Source organism: Myotis yumanensis, unplaced genomic scaffold, assembly GCF_028538775.1.
Source record: "Myotis yumanensis isolate MYYU_CA2020_CCGP unplaced genomic scaffold, mMyoYum1.0.hap1 SCAF_5, whole genome shotgun sequence".
Classification (NCBI taxonomy): domain Eukaryota; kingdom Metazoa; phylum Chordata; class Mammalia; order Chiroptera; family Vespertilionidae; genus Myotis; species Myotis yumanensis.
In genome coordinates, this window is record NW_027223756.1 from 3,765,731 (window position 1) to 3,792,126 (window position 26,396).

At 50.9% G+C, this 26,396-nt stretch overlaps 1 protein-coding gene across 4 annotated transcripts in view; it reads right to left on the reverse strand.

Moving 5' to 3' along the window:
- Positions 1-1,268: 1,268 nt before the first annotated feature.
- Positions 1,269-26,396, reverse strand: part of CPLX2 (complexin 2) — a 71,134-nt gene continuing 46,006 nt past the window's right edge. Inside the window, exons 2-5 of one of the 4 annotated variants that reach the window (XM_070414374.1) lie at positions 15,752-15,910; positions 6,570-6,687; positions 6,267-6,442; positions 1,269-5,509 (exon numbers count right to left, since the gene is read on the reverse strand). In XM_070414374.1, coding sequence (XP_070270475.1) covers positions 5,312-5,509; positions 6,267-6,442; positions 6,570-6,600 — 405 coding nt within the window. In that variant the 5' untranslated portion in view covers positions 6,601-6,687; positions 15,752-15,910 and the 3' untranslated portion in view covers positions 1,269-5,311. Of the gene's footprint in view, positions 5,510-6,266; positions 6,443-6,569; positions 6,688-14,085; positions 14,296-14,367; positions 14,475-15,751; positions 15,911-26,396 lie in introns of those variants that run through there. The other 3 variants (XM_070414372.1, XM_070414373.1, XM_070414371.1) reach the window with 3 other exon arrangements.

Sequence of the window (26,396 nt, forward strand, 5' to 3'; positions counted from 1 at the left end):
GCGAGAGAGACATGTGCAATGGCATAAGTTACAGTAGAATTTGCAAAGTGCCACTCCTTAAATGCTTGGCACGCTGTGCTAAGAGTGTGGGTGCGGGACCCCATTTACTTCTCACAACTGTGGAAATCAGAACAGTTACTGTTATCCCCTTTTACTCATGAACAAACACTCAGAGGGGTTCAGTGGCTTGTTCAAGACCACTCTGCCAGGTGGGAGAACCCACCAGCAAAGCCAGCACTGTCTGAGCACCCAGCCGCGATGCTCTGCACTGTGTGAGCACAGCAACAGACTCCGAGGTGGGCCGCTGGCCGGGGCTGTGTCAGGGTGGGCCTCACTCAAGAGGTGACATCTGAGCTGGATCTTGAGACTTTAGAGGAGTGCACCAGTTGGGAAGAGGAGAATTCATTCTAGGCAGAAGGGACGGAGTATGTAAACATGAAACAGCATGGTATGTGTGGGCATGCTTGGAGCAGAGTTGTTTGTAGGTCTGACCTAGCAGGTTGGGGTCGTAGCACATCGGGCCATTTTGACAACCTTGATGTTATCCTATAGGCCATGATGGGTGTTGGGAAGAGGAGTGATGCGGTTAAGTTTGTGTTGTTTTTGGTCAGTTTTCTAGGCCGGGTGGGTGGTGGGGATAGGATGAGTGGGAGGGAAGAGGCAGTGACTGGGAGACTAGTGTGTGGGGATGGGAGGTGCCCAGCCAGGAAGTGAAAAGATGAGGCCTATGTAAGGCAGGGTGATGGTGAAGGGCAGCGAGGGTAGAGGGGGTTCTAGTCTGGTCCTGATTCCTCAGCAAGGCCTGGGAAGTGTCTGTGTCCAGGAGCAATGCTGAGTGATGTCCTTTCTGTGTCCCAGCCTCCTGCTGCTAGGCAGAGTGGGAACTCCATCAATGTTGGTGGGATGACCAATGACAGACCTTGTTCATCCATGTGACTTAGCTCTATGCCGGATGTCACACCTGAGGAGCTTGGGGTGGCCAGAGATGGGGTGTGGGTGTTGTGACCAGGCTGCACCACCAGCTCCTGAGGTTGTACAGTGGCTTTGAAGGGCAGGAGGTGAGTGGCTCTAAATCTCTGAGGCCATCCCTCACTGTGGTCTTGATTGATTTCTGAGGTCATTTCCACAGTGTCTCAGCCAGAAGCGAGGGTAAAACTGATTTTTTTGTGGCCTCTTGAACTCTATGGGTCAGCCCCCCTCATGCCAGCTGGGACCCCATGTAGCCTTCTTGGTGCCGATGGACAGAAGAGACCAGACGGACCTAGAGCTGCTGTACAAGGTCTTTTCTTTGTTGTCATGGTTGGGTTGGTACATGTTAGCGTCTGCGTCATACAAAGGGGGAGCAACAGCCATGGCTTTTGGTCAGGTTCAGGGGGGCATAAGGGGTGCCCCTCCCCTCCCCCAGGCACTGACACATTTAAAGGAAGCAGAGCAACAAAGACACAGCACAGATATGGGAAAAGGATACCCCCGCATTAGCAGGATGGTCATCCTCATCAGGGCCTCACTAGGACCCCCCACCTGCACCCCAGGACCAGCACGAGCACCTCCCATCTCTTCACCTTGAAGAGGAGTAGAGAGGGGAGCAGGGGACACGTGGTGGGGGGCAAATCGTCAGGCCTGGGAGATGTCCCCTCATCTGAGCCAATTGGACCCCAGCCCCCTTGTGCAGTCAAGGGCCTGTGGGATCCTAGAAGGATGGAGCAACTGAGTGGTGGGGGTCAGCAACCCTGCCAGCTGGGTGCCGGGGGCTCTTGGGGCTTGGGGTCTGTCTCATTGCACTCTAACCACCAACTTTTGGGTGGCTTCTTTGCCACATGAGGGCCCTGGACTGATATACTTCTGTTCTCTGTCTCTCTTGCCCTTTCTTTCCCCTTTCATGTATCTGTCTGCCTGCCTGCCTATCTATCCACCCATCTGTGCATCTATCTATCTATCTATCTATCTATCAATCAATCATCTACCTATCTATCTATCATACACACACGGGAGGGTCTCTTGACTTCCTGCTTGTGTGTGGAGGAGACCCCATATGGCTTTGCTGGTAAGAACACCCTCCAGGACCTTCTGGAACTGGAGTGGAGGATGCCCACATCCTTGCCTGTCTCAGGTGCCTAACATGGCAAACCCAGAGAGGCCTGGTCCCTCCTCTCTGGCGGTGGCCTTCCTTGGGAAGTACACATACCCACCTCGGGCAGTGCGCATTCCCCTGCATCTTGTTCTGTTCTCACCATTTACAATGATTGCTCTTCCTATATCTCTAGCTAGCAGATGTCTGCTATGCATACTGTGTGTGTGCTGAATTCTGGGGCTCCCCACCCGGCCTCCCAAGTACGTCACATGCACGTTGCCCCATTTGTGGCGACACTCTCATCCCCTCCCATCCAGTGGGACACACACATCTCCTACCCCAGGCACATCATGTGATTCTCCCTGCCCTGCTAGAGCCCTCCACATATATTTTGTCTCCTCACGAGTGTGCTGCACATTGACTGCTCTCCAGAGTCAAGTCTGTGTCAGGAATGATAGTCATCATGTTCTCCTGGACCAGAGAGTGATAACCTGGCAGTGGTTAGAGCCAGGTATGCCCCAGGCTGAAATTCTCTCCTTGCCCCCACCTCCCAAAGACCTCCAATCCTGCTGCTGGGACCAGGCTAGAGGAGTCTGGAGAGTCTGGGAGGTGTCCCAGACTAAGCCAGCCAGCCAGCCTGGAGGGCACTCTCCTGTGGGAAAAGCCCCAAGCCCACTCTGGGGGTGCAGAGGGCTTCAGAGACCACCAGGATGCCCTCTGAGGCTCTGGGGTCCCTCAGGCTCACCTGAAATATCTTGTATGGCTGGGTTCCACTACTCATCTGAGCTCCCAGGCCTCGGTCTCCACTGTCCATTTAGCATGATCTGTGCCCTGGCCCCACCTTCATGATCAGTGGGTCCCTGTCAAGGGGGAGACCTTTTTGAACACTTGGGATCCACCCCTGTGTCCAGTGGGTCTCACACACAGGGTGTGTGGGGGCCTAGGGCTCCTGGACTGGGCCCTGCCTATCTCTGCTCCAGGATCCCAGGGCTCTAGAGAATGACCATCCTGCCCAGGATAATAGACATACTCAGACAAGCAGACAGTAGGGGTGCAAGGTGGCTCCCCATCACAGACACAGGCACAGATACAGAGACAGGCCCCATGCGGGGCAGGACATGGGCACAGGGAAGGGGCGGGGGCGAGGGAGAAGGGCAAATCCAGGGAGCTGGAGCTGCTGAGGCCCGGCTCCCCAGAGAAGGGACAGACCAGGTACTTTTCTGGTTCCCTAAACATATGGATTGTTTTGTCTCGTCTTTAAAGTATTGCAGTCTAACTGATATGGCTTTAACTATTGGAAATGGACAGAGAAGACACATGTCTCTCTCTGAAATAAAAGCATAAATCCACTAAAATGGAAAACCTGCAGAATGCAAACTGGGGCCAATGGGGCAGGGGCACAGGGGCAGGCAAGTCGCCCCTCCCTAGCCCCAGCTTTGGGGGTAGGCCCTGGCCGGGGCCCAGCATGGCTTCTTGGGGCACTGCCTGGATCTGTCCCAGTGGACGTGTGAAGACCTCAGGCAGGAACCCCCCAAGGGTGGAAGGACTCTAGGCCAAGGACAAGGTCTCCTGTTGAATGTGGCTATTTGTGACAAATGGTTTTGGGGCCAAGAGGAGGCATCTTACCCATATTTTTTCTCTCCAAGAGCTTGTTCTGCATACACCTGCCTTTTTAGAGCCACATACATGCACACAACAGTCTTAGCACATCTAACAACTCTCACACACATTTCTACATCATCTAACACATACTCATCACTCCTAACACACAGGATGCTTTGAAAACACATGCAAATACAAGCTCACACATGCAAGCTCTCCCACACATGTGAGATGGCTAGCACACACATAGGGCACAATATCAACTCATATATACCACCTCAAACAAGCACATATACACAGGCTGCCTAACATACACAACCTCTAACACAGGGACTAACACACACTCATAGTCTCAAGACTCTCTCTCTCTCTGTCTCTCTCTCTCTCTCTTTCTAACCATATGCACAATCTCTGGACACATAATTGCTGATGCGCTCTCTGCCACGCATACGCATGCATGCATGGACACACAATTTCCTCTCTTCTTGCTTCATGGTCCTCAGTTCTCACAAAACTGACTGAGCAAGAGGCCTTAACAATTTGTGGTGGGAGGAACAAACACCAGTCTCCCACATCCCAGAGGAGAGTTTGTTCTTGGCTGATGAGATGAATGGACAGATGCCTTCTGTCAAGTGGGGACTGGCTTTTCCCCAAAGGCTTGGGGCTTTAGCCAGGAAGGGTCCTCCAGGGGACCATGGAGTCCTGGAAGCACATAGACAGGACAGGGTGGTGGGAATGAGGGGTGGATAGGAATGGGGGCAGCTTGGCTGCACCAATGGGGGGGTCCCATGGCATGGGCCATCGCTGCCCAATGGCTCCAAGTGTTTTCTGGGGGGGGCCTGGGCAGCCCCTTGTCTGGGCAAGCTGGGCCCAGACTGGCAGTGGGCCCCCCAGATCTAAGTGGAGGGTGGGGGGAACAAGGAGCTACCCTACCCTGGGCCCCTCCACAGATGAGTTAAAGTCCAAAGAGGATCCATTTGGAGGGACTGGCTTTGTGGGGGCTATACCTTTTCAGGTGGTGGTCGGGGCAGGGGTACTCCTGGGTGTCACCAGGGGGAGTGAAGAAGGAGAGCCTCAGCCTCCTTCCCAGAATACAGAGGGCCTCTCAGGCTGGGGCCTCTCAGGCTGGGCCCTCACAGGGCAGGCTTACCCCGACTCCCTTCCTCAGAGCGAGACAACCCAGAACCCCTGCCCTGACCTGGAACCCACTGGGGGTCAGAGGCCAAAGGTCAGCATGCTGGGCAGGGCTGGAATGTGTCATTACTTTGGCTGGCTGGGGACAGTGGTCCTCCTGGCAGTGGGGTGCATGAAGGAATGTATGGGGGTTACCACACAAGCATGGACCTTAGGCTTCTAGAAGGGGGCCCCAGTGCCTCCCACACTGGATAATGCCCCTGCTGGGGAATAGCTGTCTTCCCTTTTTCAAGAAACTTGGATGTGAGGTGGGGTTGGATACTCTGGGATGAAGGGTGTATGAGGGAGTGCTAAGGAGAGGAGCCCCTAGCCAGGGACAGGTGGGCAGAGGCCAACTGAGGTTTTCCCTGTCAGAACTGAGACTTAACTGAATCAAAAGAAAAGAAAGAACCAAAAAAAAAAAAAAATAGTAACAAGTGGAGTGGGGATGGGCAGGAGGGCTGGTTACTTCTTGAACATGTCCTGCAGCGGCCCGGGCAGGTATTTGAGCACCGTGTCCAGGATGCTCTCCTCCTCCTCTTCCTCCTCATCCCCGCAGCCCGCGGGGATGGCCTTCTTGGGCCGTGTCAGGCTCCCCTCGCAGGGCTGCTCCAGGGCTGCCTTCTCCTCAGCTTCCTTCTCTTCCTTCTTCTTCAGCCCATACTAGGGGGAGGGGGAGGGCAGACATGAGCATGAACAGGGCAAGGAGAGAGCTGATCTCAAGGTCATGCAGACTCAGCTGGGGCAACTCATGAGAACTCCCCCAACCTCAGTCCTCTCATCTATAAAATGGGGATAAGGATACCTTCTTGTAGAATTATGTCTGTCCCCAGAAGTAGAGAGGCGGTGTGTGGGGTTTCCTTTAAAATCAATACCTGCTCATAATGACTTCTCTGCTCTTTTGAAATTGCCGAAATCTGAAAGTTCTCCCATATGTTTGGACCCGAATTTTGGTGACAAAACTTGACTTCAACTGATGGAAGGCTACTTATAATCTTGATTTATTGTAGTGGTGTGGCCAGACATGTATTAATCTGTTTGGCATAGGGTGGCAGTCGCAGACCCACTAGGAGTGATACCTAACAGTAACAGGTGCTCAGGGCCCTATGGTACTTTTCAAAAATCCCCAAATTCTGGATTCTAAACATATTTGGTCTCAAGGGTTTTGAATAGGAGATTGCAGACCCATAGCAGCAACATTAGGGAGCACTTCCTATGTGCATCATCATTTGTAATCACCATAGATCCTTGAGGGAGGTGTTCCTGTAACATCCATTTTTCTGATGAGAATATTGACGCTCAGAGAGAACTAGGTCTAAGGTCAGAGCTGGGATTCAGGGGAACTTGAGCCCAGGGTTTGGGGACCCATTGTTCCCCTGTGCCTCCTACACTCCAGGGTGGGCAGGTGGGTGGTGCTGACCTTGTCTCGGATCTGCTGCCGGACCTTCTCACGCTCGGCCTCCATGCGCGCATGCTTAGCCTTGCGCTCCTCCTCCTGCTGCCGCAGCGCCTCCTGCCGCTCCTCTTCCTTTTTCTGTGCATCTGGGTCCTTCTCCTCCTCTCCCCCCAGCATTTTCCCCATGTCCTTGGTGGCCCCTGCAGGGGAGGGGTTGGGAAGGGAGAGAATGAGGTCAGGGGTGCCCAGAGTTGGGATAGCAGTGCCTGGTGCCCCGAGGGCCTCTCCCATCTGGGTTCAGACCCTGGTTGAGGGGTTGGGCCTCACCTCCGAGGGCCTGCTTCATGACGAAGTCCATGCCTATGACTCCGGTTAGCGTGCCCTAGCCCACAGCTGAATTTGCATGCAGGGCTCCTGGCAGGCCTGGCTGGGGAGATTTGCCAACCTGCAAAAGAGGAGTTGGGAGTTAGATGGGAGAGACCTCTGCACAGGCAGGTTGCTGGAGTTAGACAGACGGTGGCCTCATCCAAGTTCACAGGCACCATGGGACACCATCAGTCTGAGGCCAAGACGCAATGCCCTTGAACCGCAGGGAAAGGTGCTATTTCTTGAGCACTTGCTATGTACCAGGCACACCATATGCTGCCAAATGGCTCAGATCCCTATTTTATTTTATATATATTTAAATTAATTTCAGAGAGTAAGGGAGAGGGAGAGAGATCGAAACATCAATGATAAGAGAGAATAATTGATTGGCTGCTTCTTGCACGCCCCCCACTGGGGATCTAGCCTACAACCCAGGCATGTGCCCTTGACCGGAATCAAACCCAGGACCCTTCAGTCCACAGGCCAACGCTCTATCCACTGAGCCAAACTAGTGAGGGCGGTTTTTAAATATATTTTTATTGATTTCAGAGAGGAAGGGAAAGGGAGGGAGGGAGGGAGGGAGAGAGAGAGAGAGAGAGAGAAACATCAATGATGAAAGAGAATCATTGATCATCTGCCTCCTGCATGCCCTGTACTGGGGATTGAGCCCACAACCTGGGCATGTGCCCTTGACCGGAATCGAACCTGGGACCCTTCAGTCTGCAGGCCAATACTCTTTCCACTGAACCAAACTGGTTAGGGCTAGATCCCTATTTTAAAACCATCTTGACTGTATTGCTTGAATTTGATTATAGTCAGGAGTCTTAGAAAGAGCCTCTCATTTGGATGCAGGCAGAGCAAGGTTCTACTAGTAATGTCACCCTCATTTCTTATTTGCTATGTGTTTTTCAGGCAAATTACTGAACCTTTTTGAACCCCACTTTCCTCCACTATAAGATAGAAATGGCAGTGCCTCCTTTCCCGGAGCTACTGTGGAGACCAGAGAATTCCAGCTTGGGCCACTGGATTGACCCCTAGATGGAATGAGAGTGTGCTCAGGGCCCCACAAATCAGGGCAGGTGAGGAAGTGAAAACAGCTAGCTTGGATGAACATATCCAGACTTCTGAAAACAGGCAAATGGAGAAATACATTATTTTTGTTGTAGTATACATGCAAGTTTGTTGTTTATAGCTTAATATTTATTTTGAATTACACATAGGGGGTTAGAGACATGATACTCTTCTTGGGGCTTAGAACCTTTAAAGTACCAAGCATGGGGCCTTATAAGCACTCAGCTTATGTTAGTCCTCCTTCCCTCTCCCTAAATCACTGACTTTCAGTTTTATTTTACTTTTTAATTGTTATTATTTTGCCTCAGAAGATTTTATTCAAATAAAAGCTTAATGAGAATCTCAATATGCAAAATATGTAGAAGTGGAACTATTCCAGGGGTCGGGGCAGGGGTAGAGAGCCTGGAGCCCCCCCTCCACCCTTGGCCTCCTTTGTACCCTGTTTCCTCCACATCCCTAAGAATTTGAACACCGGTGCTCTAACTCCTAGAGGTTTCCTTTTTATTTTAACCATTTAGTATCACTGGTTCTTTCATAGGCAAAGCCGCCATAAATCTCCTTTTGGGTGTGGATGGGACATCCGTGAGCTGTCCAAAGTGTGATGTGGCTTGATGGTCAGTTGAGGGCAGAATGACTTCCCAAGGCCTTTCATCCCACACAGCCTTGGGGTCTTTGTGTTTTGCTAGAAGGAAAAAGGTCCTGCGAAATGGTGGCAGAGAAGCCAGACCAGATATTGCAACCAGGTGGAGTTCAAGGTCACTTGGTTTTCAGTTGCTGATGGATTTCCCTCATTTCTTTCAAAACGAGAAAACATATTGTCAGAGTGAGATCTTTCCATAAAATGGGGCCTGAGAGTCTGTTTGAGATGTCTACATGGTCAGACCACCTGAGAAGTTGGTTGTTTTGAGGAGGGAAAATCATGATGGAGTAGAAAAAGTCCCCACGGGCTTTGGCATCAGACACACTGGCTCCAGTACTGACTGGGTCCCTGGGAAAGCTTCATTGTGTTCCCTACAAAATGGGCTATGTTAAGGCTACCCTTGTACTGGTGTTTGAAGGAGAAGACAAGAAACTGGCCCAGTGCCTGGTGTGTGGGAACTCATTAATATTAGCCACTGCTGACTGCATGTTGACGAGGACACACCCAAACGGACCAGCACTTGTAGGAAATGCAAGAGAACCCACCCTGACCCAACATTCTGAGCTTGAAGATTGCTCAGCTCAGTCTATCAAGGTGGTTTCGTTTGGTTCCAAACATTGTAAAGAGACTGCATTTCTAAGAACAGGGAAAAAACACACAACTTAAACATTGAATGGTTCCAGGAACCATTGGGTTCCTCCTCCTGTGTTTACACGCTGCTCAAGGAATTGCAGGTGGTGGTAGAAGACACAGGACTCTAATTCGAGATATTTCAAGTTGGTTGACAGGGCACCTGGACTTTAGTTCCAGCCTCCTCCCGAAGTTGCTGCTTTGGCACGTCTCTCGTGACCAGGTGTTCCTTCTGAGCCCTTTCCCGGGCACTTCTGTTCTAAAGTATTTGCACTGCTGGCCACTCCACTGTATCCTTAAACCCCTCTCCTCTCTTGGTTCTGTTATTCTCTCTCCCCACCACCCCATCTCCTACTGCTCTCTCTCCTCTACTTCTCTATTTTCCTTTCACTTCTGTCCCCTCTTCTCTATCTCTGTCCTTTGCTGTCTCCTCTTCTTCCTCTTGTGTCTTCAATGAAGATGTTCTCAGGACTCTGGACTTAGCCTTTTTCCTCTCTCACCTTCCCCTAGGGAAAAATGATCCTTTCCAGGGGCTTTAATAATCTCTGATACTGCCGAAACCGGTTTGGCTCAGTGGATAGAGCGTCGGCCTGCGGATTGAAAGGTCCCGGGTTCGATTCCGGTCAAGGGCATGTACCTGGGTTGCGGGCACATCCCCAGTGGGAGATGTACAGGAGGCAGCTGGTCGATGTTTCTCTCTCATCGATGTTTCTAACTCTCTATCTCTCTCCCTTCCTCTCTGTAAAAAATCAATAAAATATATTTAAAAAAAAAAATCTCTGATACTGATGATACCTAGATGTTTTTTTCTGGGCACTGCTCAGACTCAACATGCTATCTTTCTACACCAAACCATCTCCCTCTCCAGACTCCCATGTTTTCATTCATTCATTCATTCATTCAGCAAACACTGATTACCACCCCTCCCCCCCAGTATGCAGTGTATCCACTCAAGGGCTGAGTCTTCTCCATGCTTATGTCCGTATTGCTCTAGGTGCATCCTACTCCGGGACTGCTGGGATTACTTAACCAGGCTCCTGGGGTCCCCCCCAGAGCTTGTTGCCCATTCCCAGTATGGTCCTCTCAGCTCTTAAGCAGTGTCTTGTTCACCCTGTCAAGACTTTCCTAACCAATAGCTCAAGGCCCAATGTCCTCTTATACCATCCCGCTCAGCAGGTGACCTTCCTCCACACTTCATGTGATGCAGGGGAAGGCTCTGTGAGCTTTGGGGTCAGGCATACCTGACAGGGATCCTCAATCTGCTACTTTTTAGCTGAGTGATAATGAGTAATTGACTTAACATCTCTGAGTCTCAGTCTTTGTTATAAAGTGAGGATTATAATACCACTTTGAAAGGTTAGAACAAACCTAGGAATGTGTTTGGCACATGATGGAGGCTCAGTAAATGGTGGCTGTTATCGTTATCAAAATGATTAATGCCAGCTAGTGTGAGCTCCTGTGACTTCCCCTCCTCCTAGCTCCTGAGGAAGAGGACCCCTCCTTCCCTGGGAGCCAACCCATCGGCCTTCACTCCAGGTTTTCTCTCTTCGCACCTCCTCCTCGATCCATTCATCACTCCCTGTCCCTCACATCTCTAACCGCATCCTTAGGTCTTTTATCCCCTCCTTCTCCAACTCTTGCCCTGACCCCATCCTTTTCTTAATCGCTGCCCTCTTACTTCATGGCGAGAGTCTTTACCTGGTGTCTCTGCTTCTTCACCTCCTAGTTAAGCCCTACAGCTCTGTGAGATCCGGGATTTGCTGCTTCTGCAGTGCCACCCAAACTACCCTAGTCAGATTCGCCAGAGGCTGCCTAACCGTCAGACCCAGGAGTGTTTTCACAGCCCTGGTCCTCCTCCATCCCTGTGTAGCATCAGATGCTGGAGATGACCCCTACCTGCCCCTGCCCCCCAGGTTTTTTCTGCCTTCTTGAACTTCCTGAATTCCATGACACAGCACTCTGTGGTCTTCTTATCAGACAGGTTCTCTCTCTCTCCTTTCCTGACTCCTGTCCTTTCAAACAGCAATTTTCAACCTCTTTCATCTCCTGGCTACATAAACTAATTACTAAAATTCTGGGCACTTCAGAAAAAATATTTTTTTGCCAATCTGACAGAAAAAAAATAGGTGTAATTTTGATTCATTCACACCAGATGGCTATTGTTGTGTTGGCTGTTGTCATTTTTTGTTTCACAATCTAAGGGAAAAGAGGTCAGTGCCCCTGACTAAATAGGCAGGTATTGCATATTTTAAACATTCTTGCAGCTCACCAGTGTGCAGTGGCATGCTAGTTGAAAATCGCTGCTTTAAAATGTAGCTGTTCATTAGGGAATCTCTCTTCCTTTCCCCTCCTACTGCCCCTCCCTCCCCCACTATTTCCTTTGGGAATCTCACCTACTCTTATAGGTTTATGTCCTTTTATAGCCACAGATTGATTCCTCCCCCCCCATCTCACCCTCCTCCCTTCACCCACTCTCCTCAAACCTGCACATTTAACTCTCGGCTGGGTATTGTCACATGGATAATCTCAATTTATCCTGTCCAGGGAGCAGTCTCATCCTTGCCTCCCCCACCCAACTATCTTCTCCTCCAGCATGCTTGGTTACACTTGCCTCAACTGAAAACTCTAGACTCAGCGACTTCTTCATTTATTCACTCACACACTCACTCACACTATAAATATTCTTTGAGCACCTGCTCTCTGCCAGGCATTGTTCTGGGTGCTGAGGCTGTGGCAGGGCACAAGGGAGTCCCAGCCTTTGCTGTCACAGCATTCAGCCGGCTGGGGAGGCAGACACTGGACAAAGACCACACAAGGAATTGGTGAGTTACAAATGGGATGGGTGCTGAGGGAGAAGTCCGGAGACTGTAGCTTCACAATCTGTGTTCACACCCTCCTCTCTCCTGTGGCTGCTATAATGCCTTGGTTGGGGCCTCAAGGCTCTGGATTTGTGCATACATTTAAACTGTCTCTCCTCCAGCTCTCATCCACCCTCCACACGACCATCCGATTAATCTTTCTAAAGGGCAGGTCTGCTCATGCAAACACACCCTGCCATGGCTCCACATGACCTGTTAAACCAATCAGAGTCTTTGTGCTGACCTTCAAGTCCAGCACAGTCTAGCACCTGCCTGCTTTGCCATTCATTTCCCACACCTTGCATGTGGCTCTGCCTCAGCTGTGCCCCAACACAGAGTATGCCTTCTAAACCCTGGGGCATTTGTTCATGCTGTTTCCACAGCCTCGAAACCTCTTAACCTCATCTCTGCCAATTCAAATCCTGGTTCCACTACTTATAAGTGACCTTAAGCAAGTGATTTAATCTTTCCTCATTTGTAAAATGGAGACAATAACACCTATGCCCAAGGCATGTTGTGAACATTAAAGGAGATAATGCAGTGTTTGGCACATAGTAGGTGCTCACTACATATTGGCTGTCATTATCATTCTCATCATTATCATCATTGTCATCATCATCAGCAGCAGCAGTACTCATTTTCAAAGATGCCTCTAATTGTCACTCCTTCCATGAAATTTCCTGGGTCTCCTCAATGAGATATGATGATGTCTTCCCCTGTACTTGCTAGGGCAGCCTTGACTACCTCCAGCTCGTGCCCTCTGTCCAGTTATGTGTCTTTCTCTTCCTGGTCCCTCTGGGCTCCTCCCTGTATCTTGTGCATTTTTCCAATCCCAGTGTCTGCAGCATCTCCTGGTTCGTGGTGGAGCCAGCTGGATTGAATTTAATGTTCTGTGTCAGCAAGTATGTGAGGATGTACGCGTTCGAGGTATGATCTGCATTCTGACTCTGAACTTAGGCAGCGTGTGTGCGCGCGTGGGCGTGTGCAGGCGTGTGTGTAGGGATTTGCCATATGCCTGTAGGAGTGCTGAGGTCCAGCAGGTTGTGTGCAGTTGAGGATTTCGTCTAGACCGCCAGGAGGCGCTCCTCAGCGGTTCTGCGGGGAGCTTTGGTTTATCCCGCTGCTGAAGGGTGGTGGTGGTGGGGATGCTGGGCCGGGGGAGGGGAGGCAGCCAGGGGGTGGGGAAGAGCAGCTGCAGCACCCGGTTTCCTTGCCTTCAGCATGCCCTGGGCCCAGATCGCATCTGCAGCTTCTCCCTGACTCCCTCCCAGCGGGTCCCAGCCTGTCCCAGCCTGAAGGCTGCGGAGGCACCTCCTCAGGCTCTGCCTCCTGAGCCCCAGCCTGTGTAGGAACTGGGCTCCTGCCACCTGACAAGTAGACGCGAGGCACCTGCAGTGTGTGTCCTTGTAGTTGTTTTTCTGTTTTTTTTTGTTTTTGTCTTTTTGTTTGTTTTTTAATGGTTCAAGTCCAGGCTACTAGTATATTCACTGAAACTCAATTCAACACTCATTTGCTTTTTTGCCACCCTCAACTAACAGGGATTGTCCGTCTATCTCCACCCCACCCCAACCCCCTGGAAGGAAGCACTGGGGGAGGGGAAGGGGCAGTGGAGAATGGAAGGGGGTAGGGCACCTGCTCCGGGAGAAGAGCAGAAGTGGCTGGGGCTTTGAGCCCCCCCCCCCGCCCCCCCAGAATAGGGAACAGGAACCCTGGCGCCCCTCTCACAGACCAACATAGCCAGCACCTCTGCCCAGCTCTCCATAGGCCACCGAGAGTGCCCCTCCCCCAACACATAGCTCCAACCTCAAGACCCAGCCAGGTCTCAAACTTTGCCAGGGGAGGGGGCAGAGTGGGGCAGGCGACGGCATAAAAGAGATTCTCCCTAATGACCCTAGGCGGCTTGCTGTGCTGCCCAAACCTGCGCGCCTCCTCTGAGAACAAATAGCCCCTTTGGTCCCCCACCCCCAAACAGTGGTTAGGCTCTCCCCTCCTCTTTGGTCTGTCTGCTCCTCTCCCGCCGACCTCTGACTCACTCCGGGAGCCCGAACTGTACCCCACGGGGGCGGCTTCCTCCTCTGGGGGGAAGAGGGCCCTGGCAGGCTCTTGCTAAGTAGCTTGGATGGAGATCCCCACCCCCACCCCAGCTCGAAGTTGTTCTCTGGGTTCAGACTTGAGTCTCCCATTGCCCTCGGGGCGGTCCTGACTCCCCAGGAGCTGGGCTGTTTGGAGCTTCTGCCCATGGCGGGGGCGCTCCTGGGGGTGGGAAGGGGGCCCATACCTTTTCCCAGTTTATGCGGCTTCACTCCCTTTCAGCCTGCTCGCTCCGCTCGCAGGGAGCTGTCCTTTCAGTACCACGGCCAGCGGCCAGCGCGCCCGCCCCGGGAAGGTGCTTGCTACTGCCATGCAGCCTCCCAATCCTGCGCCCGAGCAGTCTTGGGGTGCTGTACCCCCAAAGCAATAAACCCCAGCCTCCCGGGATGCCCTGCGGCCTCAAGACGAGAGCCGGGACCCTGTTGCCCACAGCCCGGCTCCGCCCTCCCGGCCCATGGCCAGCACCGACCTGGCGGTCCCTGCTACCGTCTGAGCCACTGCAGGGCTCCGGCTGGACTCAGCGAGGCGGTTGCTTCTGCTATTCCAGCTCCCGCCGCTTCGCAGCCTCGTGCAACTCCGCCTGGCGAGCTGGGGCCGCTGCTGCTGCCAGAGACGCCCTCCAATCAGGCCCCTCAGCCAGGCCCTGACGTGCTACCGCTCCCCTTTCAGATGGGAAATTCAAATCTCTCTCCCTCTCTCTCCTCTCATCCTCTCTTTCTCTTCTCTCCCCCCACTATCCCCCCTCTCTTCTTCCTCCCACTCCCTTTCCCATTTCCCCTGATTTCCCCCTCTCTCCTCCCTCCACTCCCCTTTGTTCTCTACCTTTGCCTGCCCTCCTCTCCTTGCCAATCCCCCCTGCTGCCACCTGTCCTGGCCACATGTCTTAGGACCACAAACTAGCTGCTTTAATGCCCTGAGGGGCAGTGGGAGCAAGGGGATGGAGGAAGGGTTCTTTGAAGCAGAACTCAAAGGCCATCTGTGCAGGAAAGCCCTCCTTGACTCCGCCAGGTGGAATTGGGCGCACTCTCCTCACGGTTCCCACCCCCCCCCCCCCCCCCGAGACACACCCCGGTTCCAGGAGCCCCTGTTCCTCTGTTTGCACGCCTCTTTCCTACAGGACAGGATTGCCACCAGATCATCTCTGAAGCCTCTCAGTACAGTGTCCCACTACATGGGCACTCAATGAACATTACTGTATACTGGTCAGGTCCCCATAAGGGTGAGGAGCCCTCCACATGGACCCCGAGGTTGAAGACAGCTGCAGCATTGCAGTGGACCGTGAGCAAGCCCCGCCCTTCTAGATCTGCTATCCTGTGAAGAATAAGGACCCCTTTGGGAAACTTTATTCTGGAAGGCATTTCCTTCTCTCCTAGGCCCAGGGAAGAAAAGGGGACTCCAGGTGGCAGGGCAACATCTGCCCCCACCCTTGGCCTTTCCTCCTTCTCTCCCACTCTTTTTGTTTGTTTGTTTGATTTACTACTGTCTCATAATAAGCCTTTCCATCCCACCTGCCATCTTTTGGCTCTAAAATGAGTCTTTTAATCCAGCCGGATGTGTAGGAAAATGGCTTCGGAGAGGAGGGCCTTGGCCCAGGACTTTAAAAGATTTGCAAGAGATTGCACCTCAATCAGGGTCATGCCAGAGTGGGGATGACTTCTGTGTTGTAAGGGGATGGCTCTTTTCCAAGGAGGGAGCGGCAAGAGCTGCAGAGGACCGGACCTGGGAGAGGAAGGAGGCATGCTTTTGTTCCAGTGAGGGGGGACTCTTCCTTTGTACATGTTCACAGCAGAGGCCTCAAAGTAGGGAACCCCCTCCCCACAAGTCAGAGGCCATTGGTAGACCCCCTTCCTCACCTGCAGAGTCTCTTCTGAAGCTCATCTCTGTTCTCCCCTTACAGGCTGTGGGCTGGTATAGGGAGGGTCCTTCCTTTATGTCTGAGTGCCCTGCTTGGCACCATGTTGGGCCATTGGCATACTCATTCTTGATTTCTCTTCCCTTTCCTGTGGCAGACACTAATGGAGAGGGGCAGAGGGGAGAGTGTTTGGTTAGAATGACAGATTTGGCACTAATGCCTGAAGGGAGTTCTGGACAGGGAGATCTGACATCCTGCCATTTCAGGAGCCACAGTCCTCCCTCCTTCCCTCTTTCTCTCTGTTCTTCTAGAATGGGATCTGGCCGGGAGCCTGTAGTTACAATTGGGGTTTTTCCACAACAGACATTGCCTTTGACATGGATGTCGACCAAGCTGGGCTAAAAACCCAACTTAACTTTCAGAAAAATATGGAGCTCAGTTCTGGGCACCACAATTTAAGATAGAATTTGATAAGATCAAGGCTGTTTAGAAGAGAAGGGAGTAGTTTGGTGTGGGCTCTGGACAGGTCAAATGAGGGAAGGTTGAAAGATCTGAGGGTGTCTCCCCTGAAGGAGAGAGTACTGAAGAGGGATTAGCCCTCCCAGGGCTGGCAGGTCTTGCTCAATTTGTAATACTAGCACTTATGGTGCCTGGCGAAGTAGGTGCTAAGGATATGCTTGTTGGATGAATGAATGACCATTGAAAAGGAAGAAGAGTACTATTGTTTTTGCTGGTGCTGAAGACAGAATTAGGGCAATGTGGGAAAGGTAAAGGGAGCAGACAGATGCTCTAAAGACCATACACCAATTGCAGCTGTCCAGCCATAGTATGAGGTGCTTCATGAGAGGTGGTGAGTTCCCCAGCCCTGGATGATGGCAGTTGGGTGACAGGTGACAGCTAAAACCCCCTTTGAACCCAAGTTTCTATGAGTCTATTAAAACTGCATGAGCTGACATGAATCATATCTAGCTGCAGAAAATCTTACTGATGAATAAAAGGACAGTCAGTCAAGTTTAGGTGGCTTCATTCCTATTGAATGATTAGGGTAAATCATGACACATTAGCTATTGGTGTTTCCTGTCAAGAAAAGATGGTGGAGAGATGAGTACTTGCTCCTTGTTTAGTGTTACCAGTTTGGACATGGTTCCCAAATGCTCTGTTATCACTGCAGAAAAGTTGCTAAATATTATAAGCATTTCCTAGTGATTATAATACTACTAATCAAAGCAACCAACTGGGTCCCCAATATATCTCAGGAGCTCATTTTGGTGCTTTGCATAAATTACATCTTTCCTTTAGTTCACACAAACCCCATTTTCAAGATGGGGAAGACAAGGCCCAGGGTAATACAGTGAGTCTTGGGCAGAGCCAGGATGCCAGCCCAGGCCTGCCTGTCACCGCACGCTGGGGTCCTTCCACCACACGAGTCTGCTCCTCTTCTGACACATCCCACAGCCTATGGAAATGTAACTTTTGCTCTGCAGATATTTTTTTACATTGACATTTACAGTCTTTCCTATCTCTAGTTTCTCACTAAAAAATAAAATAAAAATGAATTCACATCCAGATCAGGGTCCTCATGTCATGTGGGTTGTCAGCATTTTCTTCAGTCTCCTGCATCTTTAATCTAGCCAGCTGCCAGTCATCTCCCCCACCCTGGCCTCCGGTCCTTGCAGAGCCTGCTCTCTGGACAGCTAAGAGTCACCTGGTAAAATATGGATATGGCTCTGCTTAAGGTGGCTTACCCTGGCTGCTGCTGCTGAATTTCTTCTTTTATTTATGAGCTCTCTGGGCTGGGGCAGGGGGCCAGATTTGAACAGATTTTTAAAATGATATGTACATGCCTTGAATGTTCACTAGGCAGCCAATCAAGAGAGTTAATGTCAGTACTTTGTGTGGGGATCGAGGAACAGCGTGTGACGAATGACAACTGTCACAGACCGTAAATGTGGTGATCAGTGAGAAGGGTGCTCGTCCAAAGGTCGGCCAGTTTTTTCCTGCAACTGCTTCAGTCCAAAGGGCATTCTGGATGCCACGCAGGAGGCCAGGAGGCATCTAGGAAGCACTGGCTGCCAGCCCTGATCTGGAGCCTGCTGGCTGGGCCCCACCTCAGCTGGTGGGTGCAGGGAGACATCTGAAAGCTCCCAGTGCCAACTCCACATCCTGCTATTCTAGCGTGAGCCTGAAAGGGCAGAGTTGCTCTTGGTTTGATGGGGTGGCCATGTGCCCCAGACAGAAACAGAGCTGTGGGGTGGTGCATAGGGAAGGGCCCTCGGCCACCTGGCTCATCTGATGAGTGCCCCCCCCCCCCCTTGTCACTGATAATGGCCAGGGTGCCATCACTGACAGGGTGTGTGCTTAGGATCCCAGTCATTCTCACAGCATGGAGGCAGTGGTGCACTTGTGTGGGACCATGCAGGGAGTGATGGAACCATGGGAGAGGGTACTAGGTGCTAGCAGGGCAGGTGTGGGTCTGCGCCATGTGACTCAGTGTGTGGTGGTGGTGTGTCCCTCCTGATGGGAAGTGACTCTGCTGGAAGTGTATTGTCTGTGGTAGTGTGCAGCTAAGCGGGTTATTGTTACAGTGGAATATGTCAGTGGCGTTGTGCCATGGTTTGGGTGTAAGTCAAGGGTACCACATACAGTGTGCATGCTGTGCACTGTACAACCACAGAGGGTGGCATTTACATTGACTGTGCCAGACGCAAAGGCTCTGGGGACATGACACCATTTCTGTGTAATGGTGTACGTCTAACTGTTGCTGACAACAAGAGATGACGCAGGTGATATAGGATGTTACCGTTAGTATGAAATGGTGCCCCCATTGGTGGTAAGTGTGCAGATGTGTGTCACAATGGGCTGGCACATATGTCATTGCCATTATGTGGGGCAGCAGGGGTGTATGTGTGCAGCCAGGAGTGTGTCATCACCTGTGTGTAAGGCACGCAGGCTAAGTGTGTCGGTGAGAGTGACTAACCCATCCTCTTCCATTCTCCCCCTGCCAGACAGGCCTATGGCAACCCAACCTGCTAGCTCCTGCCCTACCTGGCAAGCTGCCGAGATCTTGGATTCTCTATTCTCTACTTTTGTTTCTCAGAAAAGGATCCCAAGTTCCCATCCGAACCCTGACTCACAGGGGGCGCATGGAAGGTGTGTGTGGGAACTTCCCGAGGAGCTCCTCTCAATCACAGAACCCTCCCCCCACCCAAAGCCCCTCCCCAGCCCATACCCGCCCACCAGTTCCTCACAGGTCCTCTGCCACCCTTCATCCTGTCCCCACACTGCCAGCTCCAGGCCCTCATTAGCATGTCAAAGCAGTCCTCTGCCAGCCCACGAACAGTAACCCAGGATGTCCCCACACATTTAGCTCCCTCTTCTCTTAAGCTTTCTGAACCATGCATTTTTATCTCTGCCCCCCAGCCTGCAGTTCCCCCACCACCCAGCTCTACAAGGGTATTTTGGTAATAAATTCTTTCCCCTTTGCCTCTGGTTCATTTCAAGAGCTCTCTGCTGTCTCCCTTCCTCTAACCTCAGCCCTTCCAACTCTCTGGGATGTGGTTGGACCTCCCTGTCCATCAGGAATTCTTCTTGATGACTCCAGATGCTCACATTACTCCAGAGCCAGCCGGTGACCCCGCCAAGCCTTCTCATTTGAGTCCTAGTGCTGGATGTGCTCAGGCACAATGGAGGCAGCATCAGAATTTGCTCTGTGCCCTCAGGAGGGTCCCCTTCCAGAATGTCCCTTGACCCTGATGGCACTTGTTCCCTTTTCCCCTCTCCTTGTGAAACCCATGCTCCGAAAGAATCTGTACACCTTAGCATCCTCTCCTTAGGCACATGGAAACAGAATAACAGCGTTCCAGAACACTAGGATCTTAAGCAAAAGGCCATTTTATAATCACATCTAGAATCACAGAATTTACAACAACAGGCTTTCTAACCACTGTTTGTCCAAGAGCGGCCCACTCCTGCTCAGAACCACGGGGGTGGTGACTTGTTAGAGAAATGGCAGATTCTTGGGTCTCATTCCACATAGACTGAACCAAAATCTCTGAGATGGAGCCCAGGAATTTGCACCAGGCCCCCAGGTATTTCTGATGCACCCACTAGTTGAAAACCCTTGGGTCAATAGAATCTGAGAACCATATGGTTCTGGGCCCAAGTCTTACAGAAAAAAAATAGCAATCATGGAATCATAAGCTATATTAGGATTAATAAGAAGCCTACATTCAATGACACATATTCACTCACAACTTCAGATTCTTAAATTCTGTGAATCTTATCGTCCAGAATTGTGGAGCTGGAAGTGACCCTGGAGAGTGATTTTGTTCCTGGTCTGGGAGGAATTTCCCTTTTTAGCCTTGCTGCTCCTGTGGGAATGGAAGACACTTTTCCTTGTCCCTTGCAGGCCTGCCTCCAGGGTATCACCTACATTTGTGAAGATAAATGTTCTTTCCATCTTGGTGCAAAGGCAGCTGGCAGAACTCCTATATTCATGGAGCAAGTGAGCTGGAAATGACTTCTCGTTTGCAGTTAGGGCCAGCACACCCTGGCTCACAAGACCGATCTCCCTCTTTGATAAAATGAATATGAGGGGCATTATTGCTGTTCCACTAAAGCAGGCGTATCTGAGGAACACGGACAACAGAGACTAATAAGCTCTGGAGCTTCTGCTCAAGGAAATGAAAGAGAGAGCGTGTGCCTAGGGACAGCAGAACTCAATCTTGAAGATTGATGGGTGGGCATGTGTGTGTGTGTGTGTGTGTGTGTGTGTGTGTGTGCACGCGCGCTCGCGCGCGTGTGTGTTGGTGGGGGGAGGAGTGGAGTGAAGGGAGGAGAGGAGAGATGCACAAAAAGTCAGCAAATGAAAAGGTACCTTTTTAGTCATCTAATCCAGATAGGAAAACAGGCACAGAAAGGGGATGGGACTTTCTCAACATGATACAACAAGTTAATGAAACTCCTAACTCTTGGGAAAATATCCCTTCCCAATTATAACCCAGTGTACAGCGCCACACTTCTTAAAACACCTCCAGCAGCCCAAGCATTGTTACAGGTGTCAGCCCTTTCAGCTGCACGGCAGCCTGGGGTGGTAGGTGTTTTCCACTCAATTATTGATTTATCAGACGTGTGTGGAGGGCCTATGACACGCCAGACACTCTCCAGGAAGACAGAGATGTGTAAAAAGTTTCGAAGTTACTCGTTCCCCTCTTTATTCTGCAGCGAGAGATGCAAATACTCTATAGAGAGACAGCACATGGACCAGTTCAGACACTCAAGAAGATCCTTTCCCTTTCAGAGCCGCCGATTGAAGCACTCAGAAGGGAGCGGGGGAGAGATGCCCACAAACAGTGGACGATAATACAACACGCTAAGCGCTGTCCTAGTGAAGAGGCAGCTCCGAGGAGGGGAGGCAAATACACACAGCTTGCGAGACAGATGGGACTGGAAGCCCAAAGCAGGGAAGGGACAGGGTGGCTGGTTCTGGGGCTGCCCAAGTCATCTCAGGTGCCATGGAGGAGGCCACAGAGAAACATGGGTTACATCTCAGCCGCCCTCTGCCCCTTCCAGATGGCACCACTTTACTCGGAGACCCAGTTTCCTCCTCAGCAAAATGTGGGGGATGGCCCTGACCTCCCAGGGCGATTGTGAGGCTCAGGTAAAACAATGCTAAGGAAGCAGCAGCACAGTCTCAGCGAATGTTAATTCTCTTTCCCCCCCACACCCGAGCAAGGCAAGGATTTCTCTGGAGTTTGGGGCAGTGTGACTATTAGACAAAGCCTCTTTCTACGATCTTCTTGGTCAAAGAACTCTGCCTCATGATTTTCCTGAGTTTAAGTTGGAATTAGAAAGACAAGAATTTGAAGCTTAGAGGAAAATGGGGAGATGTTTCCTCTTCTCCTTCACCCTTCCTTGGAAATGAAGGTACTGGGATATTGTGTTCCCAGATGGAAGCTGCCTGAAGGAAGTCAAGAGAGGGCTGGGACTTCAGGCTGAAGAACAGGAGGGATTTCCCAGGCAAGGTCTAAAAACAGCTGCTCTGTGCCACTCGACCTCCAGTTGTTCCTTCCTGGCAGAAAAACAAAGTAACCCCCCCCCCCCCCCACCTTTTATCTGGCAAACAAACAAGGGGTTGGAGAGGGCTAGGGAAGATGAAGCCAGGGAGAGGCTTAAAGGACTGAAGAGGAAGGACTTTTCATTTAATAAGCCTCTCACTGCTGTAGGGGATTCACAGTCTTTATTTGATTGAATCCCCACACCAGGGGCTCCATTACCTTAAATGTCATCACTTCAACTTTATATTCAGACAGGGATATTCAGACTCAGAGAGGTTAATTAAACACCTTGTTCAGGGTAACAGTTGAGAAATATTGTTATCAGTTTGAACATGGTGGTGTCTACAGGTGGCCACATTTCCAGAGGGGGATTTGGTGGGTTTCTGGAAGCTGATCCTGGGTCTGCAGCTTCGGGCAACTGGCCCCAGAGTTTGGGTGACTCTGCTAGGGGCACCTATATGAGAACCTTGCCACAAGCTGGTGCTTAACAGGGTTGGGTGGTCTAGGTCTGAAGGTGATCAAAAGTGATAAGGGAAGGCTCTGGCCAGTTGCTCAGTGGTTAGAGCGTTGGCCTGTGGACCAAAGGGTCGTGGGTTTGATTCCTGTTCAAGGGCACATACCTCGATTACAGGTTAATTCCCCAGCCCAGGTCAGGGCTTGTGTGGGAGGCAACCAATCGATGTGTCTCTCTCACATTGATGTTTCTCTCTCTCTCTCCCTTCCTCCTTCCTCCCTTCCACTTTGTCTGAAAATCAATGGAAAAAAAATACTTGGGTGAGGATTTAAAAAAAGTGATGGGGCAGTAGGTCAGGACTGTGTCCTAAGGATTTAAATAAGAAGTCCCCTCTGTAGCAGCCCTGTGCTCACTTCTGCTCTGTTTGGCTCAGCCTGGCTCTTAACACCAACCATCTCACCATTGCTCCTGCTTCTGCTCTTGCCTTCAGATTGGCTTCCAGAGCTGTAGGAGAATCATAGCTTCTAAAACACAGTCTGATTGTATCATTCCCCTTCTTAAACCACGTGGTGGACACAGCTTATTTTGCCAGCTAGCACTCACCTCTCCCTTGTGTGGCATCAGCTTTAGAGGAACCAACCTTTGTATTTCACTTGAACCCATGGATGGATCATATGACCTGGGCTAAGCCAATCAGCATGAGGTCCCCTGGCCCCTGGATTAGTTCAGGGAGAGGCACAGGACTCAAATCAGACAGGTCAGGGCCAGAGAGACTCAATTCTGGAACTTCTGCTTCAGCTAAGAGAAATGGACTCTCCTTTTAGCTCCACTGTGACGTGAAGTGGGGTTCCCAGGAGCTGCCACATGGAGCCTCAGAATGGAAACCAGCTCGAGCCTGCAGAGCCAAGGAGAGGAGAGCGAAAGCCCCCAGCCTGATGACATTGTTTATACCTTGGATCAAGCTGTGCCCACAGCTCTGCCAGGCCTTGTTGTTCTTATGCGCCAATAACCAGTCCTTCCCTTTTGTTCTTGTTAAAGCCACTTTACATTTTTTTCTTTTACTTGCAACCAAAGAATCTTAACTGACACAAAAACCCTTTACTTGCCTTTAAATCCTTTGATTGTCTTCCCATTGCCTTCAGGAGAAAGTTCGAACCCTTTGAATTGGCCTTTAGGACCCTGCACCATCAGACCCTGGCCACTCTCTCCAATTGCTTCACTAGCCATCTGTGCTCCATGTCGCTCCAGGCACAGTGTCAACTGGCATTTCTGAGCCTTTGCCCATGCTGCTTGCTCCTGGAGGAATGGCTTTGTCTGCTCTGCTCACTTGACAAGCTTTTACTTTGTCCACCAGAGTTCAGCTAAAGCATAAAGAAACCTCTTCTGGGAAATAGGCTGAGCCAGGAGTGTCCTCTGTGCTCCCACCTGGACCTCGTCATCAAAGCACCAAGGAGACTAAACTTGACCCTTGTCTGACTTGCTCTCCAGATTTTGAGCTCTTCGAGGATGGGGACTCACTGAGGCTGAGAGACGTCCTTTACTCAAATACGAACTGAGCATCTACTACATGCCGGGGACTCCTCTAGACAAGAAATAGACTAATTCCTGTCTGGTCTGGTAGGGGAAGCAGATGCTGCTCTAGTAAACACACATGGGGCTGGGCCCTTTCAGAAGATGGCTGTAACATAAGACAAGGGGATGCCTGCTTCATGTCTCTGGGCTCCGAGCCTAGAGGAAGGCCAGGCTCCAGGCAGGCCCTCAGGAAGTGGCCTTTGAATGAAAGAGCAGGAACATCCCTGGACACCCTTCTGCCCTCAGCCTTCCTTTATGACTGTCACTCTGGACTCTACCAGAACCTCTTTGTTAGCGACTTATGCCCCACTTCCAGCCTACACCCCTCTTGGGGGAGTCACAGTTATATAAATGCCATTTGTGTGTGTGCGAGACTCACCTTTCCTGATGGGAACTGAACAAAGCAGCATTCTTTGACTTCATGGGGCAGCTCTGTCCCCATCTCAGTCCAGCATCAGGAAGCGGTGTGCTCTTTCGCCTGACTTTGATCAAGGCTTCCCTGGCCGTCATCTTTCCACTCCTCACTCTCTGTCTCCCTCCACAGGCCTGTTGTCAGCCCTTTGATCATCTCTGTGACTCTCCTCTGGGCTTTGTCTGGCTCCATTAAGACGATGAAGCTTCTTCCTGCTTGTGTCACTCTTCTGCTCAAAAGCCTTCGATGACTCACCATTGCCTATGGCATCAAGTCCAGGCCCACAAGGGCCTCCCTAGATCCAACTTCTGCCTCCTGTGCCAGCCTGTTCAACAGGACCAACTCTACTCTTACAGAGCACTCCCTGCTATGGAGCACTCAGCACCTTTGCTGTTCATTTTATTCCTTTATTAACTTGTACCTTTTTGGTTCCTCCCACTGGATCATAAGCTGCTTGAGGGCAAGGACGGTGTCTTGCTCAATCTTAAATCCCTAACATCAAACCGAGGGCCTTCCTCACTGTGAATGCTCAATGAATATTTCCAGAGGTGAAATCCGTGCATGGCATTGCCCTACTTACTTGGGTTGAAACGGCTTGTCCTGGCCCATGGGCCTTGAGGTGCCCATCTCAGGGTGAGACTTGCAGACCTAGGATCTTGCTGGGCCAAAAATCACATAATAGTGCTGCCATCTTTGTTTAAATCTTAACAAATCTTTTTTTGTATTCTTGGTCCATCCATATAACTCCATGATTTCCTTCCATGTTTTAGTCGCACCACTGTGGCATTTTGTCATTGGGATGTTTTTGGTGTCATTTGCTGTGGTGACATGCTTTTTTGGTATGTTTGGTATCTCTGGAGTCCCTGTATTCCCCCACTCCCAGGCTTTATGGTCTGGGTAGGCCTGATGTCACGCTCTATTTCTGTGGTGGGCATTGGACCCATAGCCGGACAATTAGAGCACTATTAGCACTGGCCCCTGTGATTGGCACAGGGAGGAAAAAATAATAACACAAGCTAAGCCAATGAGAGTCAGCCCTGGGACTTAGCTGGATCCAATGGGAAAAGGCTTTCCATTTCTATGGGATTTGTAGGATTGGCAGAATGTGGGCCTGAGCAGCTGGACTGTTTTGCCTCTACCTGGGGATAGCCTGCCCCAGGATGATGCCATCACAAAGAAGAACAGAGTCAAGAGAAAAAAGGGAGACATTCATGATGGCAGCGTTCAAGTGCCTCAATCTTAATGGGCCTTTAAGGCTCATCTGCCCATGTACCTTTCTGTTATGTGACCAATAAATGCCACCTTTCCCCTTAAGTTGTTTTGAATGAGGTTTCTGTGTCTGCTACCTGGAGTCTGTACCTTTGGAGCTGTGTGTCCCCCTCCTTCAGAAAATGTCTAATCAAGCAGGCCCTGACCCTGGAAGCACCCACTATTTAATCATCTCTCATTCCAGGAAGTTGCTGATCACTGTTCTCTGTCCCTAGGCTGCCTCCTGTACTTCGTGGCCCTATGGTCATGTCGACTTGAGAGAAGGAGCTCACACTGTGGATCCTTGCTCAAAGCTTTGCCAAAGCTCAAACTTTATACCCACAGATCCCAGTTCATATATCCACATCCCCTCAAAACTGCACATATTTTTTGGCCAATAGCTCTGCAATTTCACCCTTGAGTGGCATCTGCATTCTTGGGCTGGTGCCATCCGTGCCTGGCGATTTGTCTGCATCTCGTTTGTCAACTGGATTTGGAACATTTGTCTGCCGGAGCAGTGCCTTTGGCGCCCCTACTTCCAAAGGACAATCTGGTAGCAGGAATTTCCCCGAGGAACTCCTCCATTAAAGCTGAGGCTGAGGCTTCCTCAGATGTTCCGGATCTCTCACTCTCATCTCTGCTCTCCCCCAGAGCTGTGATCATCAAGCATCTCGCCGGTCCTTTATCTCACCTTTCAATTCGATGGATTTGAAAGACCTCTGATTTTTGGACCCACAGTCCTTCTCAAGGTGACTTTCAGGGTGTCTCTAGACTGTATCATTTTAGGCCTCACTGCTTCAAATGGGCTTCCAGATTCTAACTCATCAGTTTTAAAAGATTTTCCAAAAGATGCCTTTTCCCTTACAATAGCTTCTCAGACATTTCTTTTGTTATGTTGTTTTGT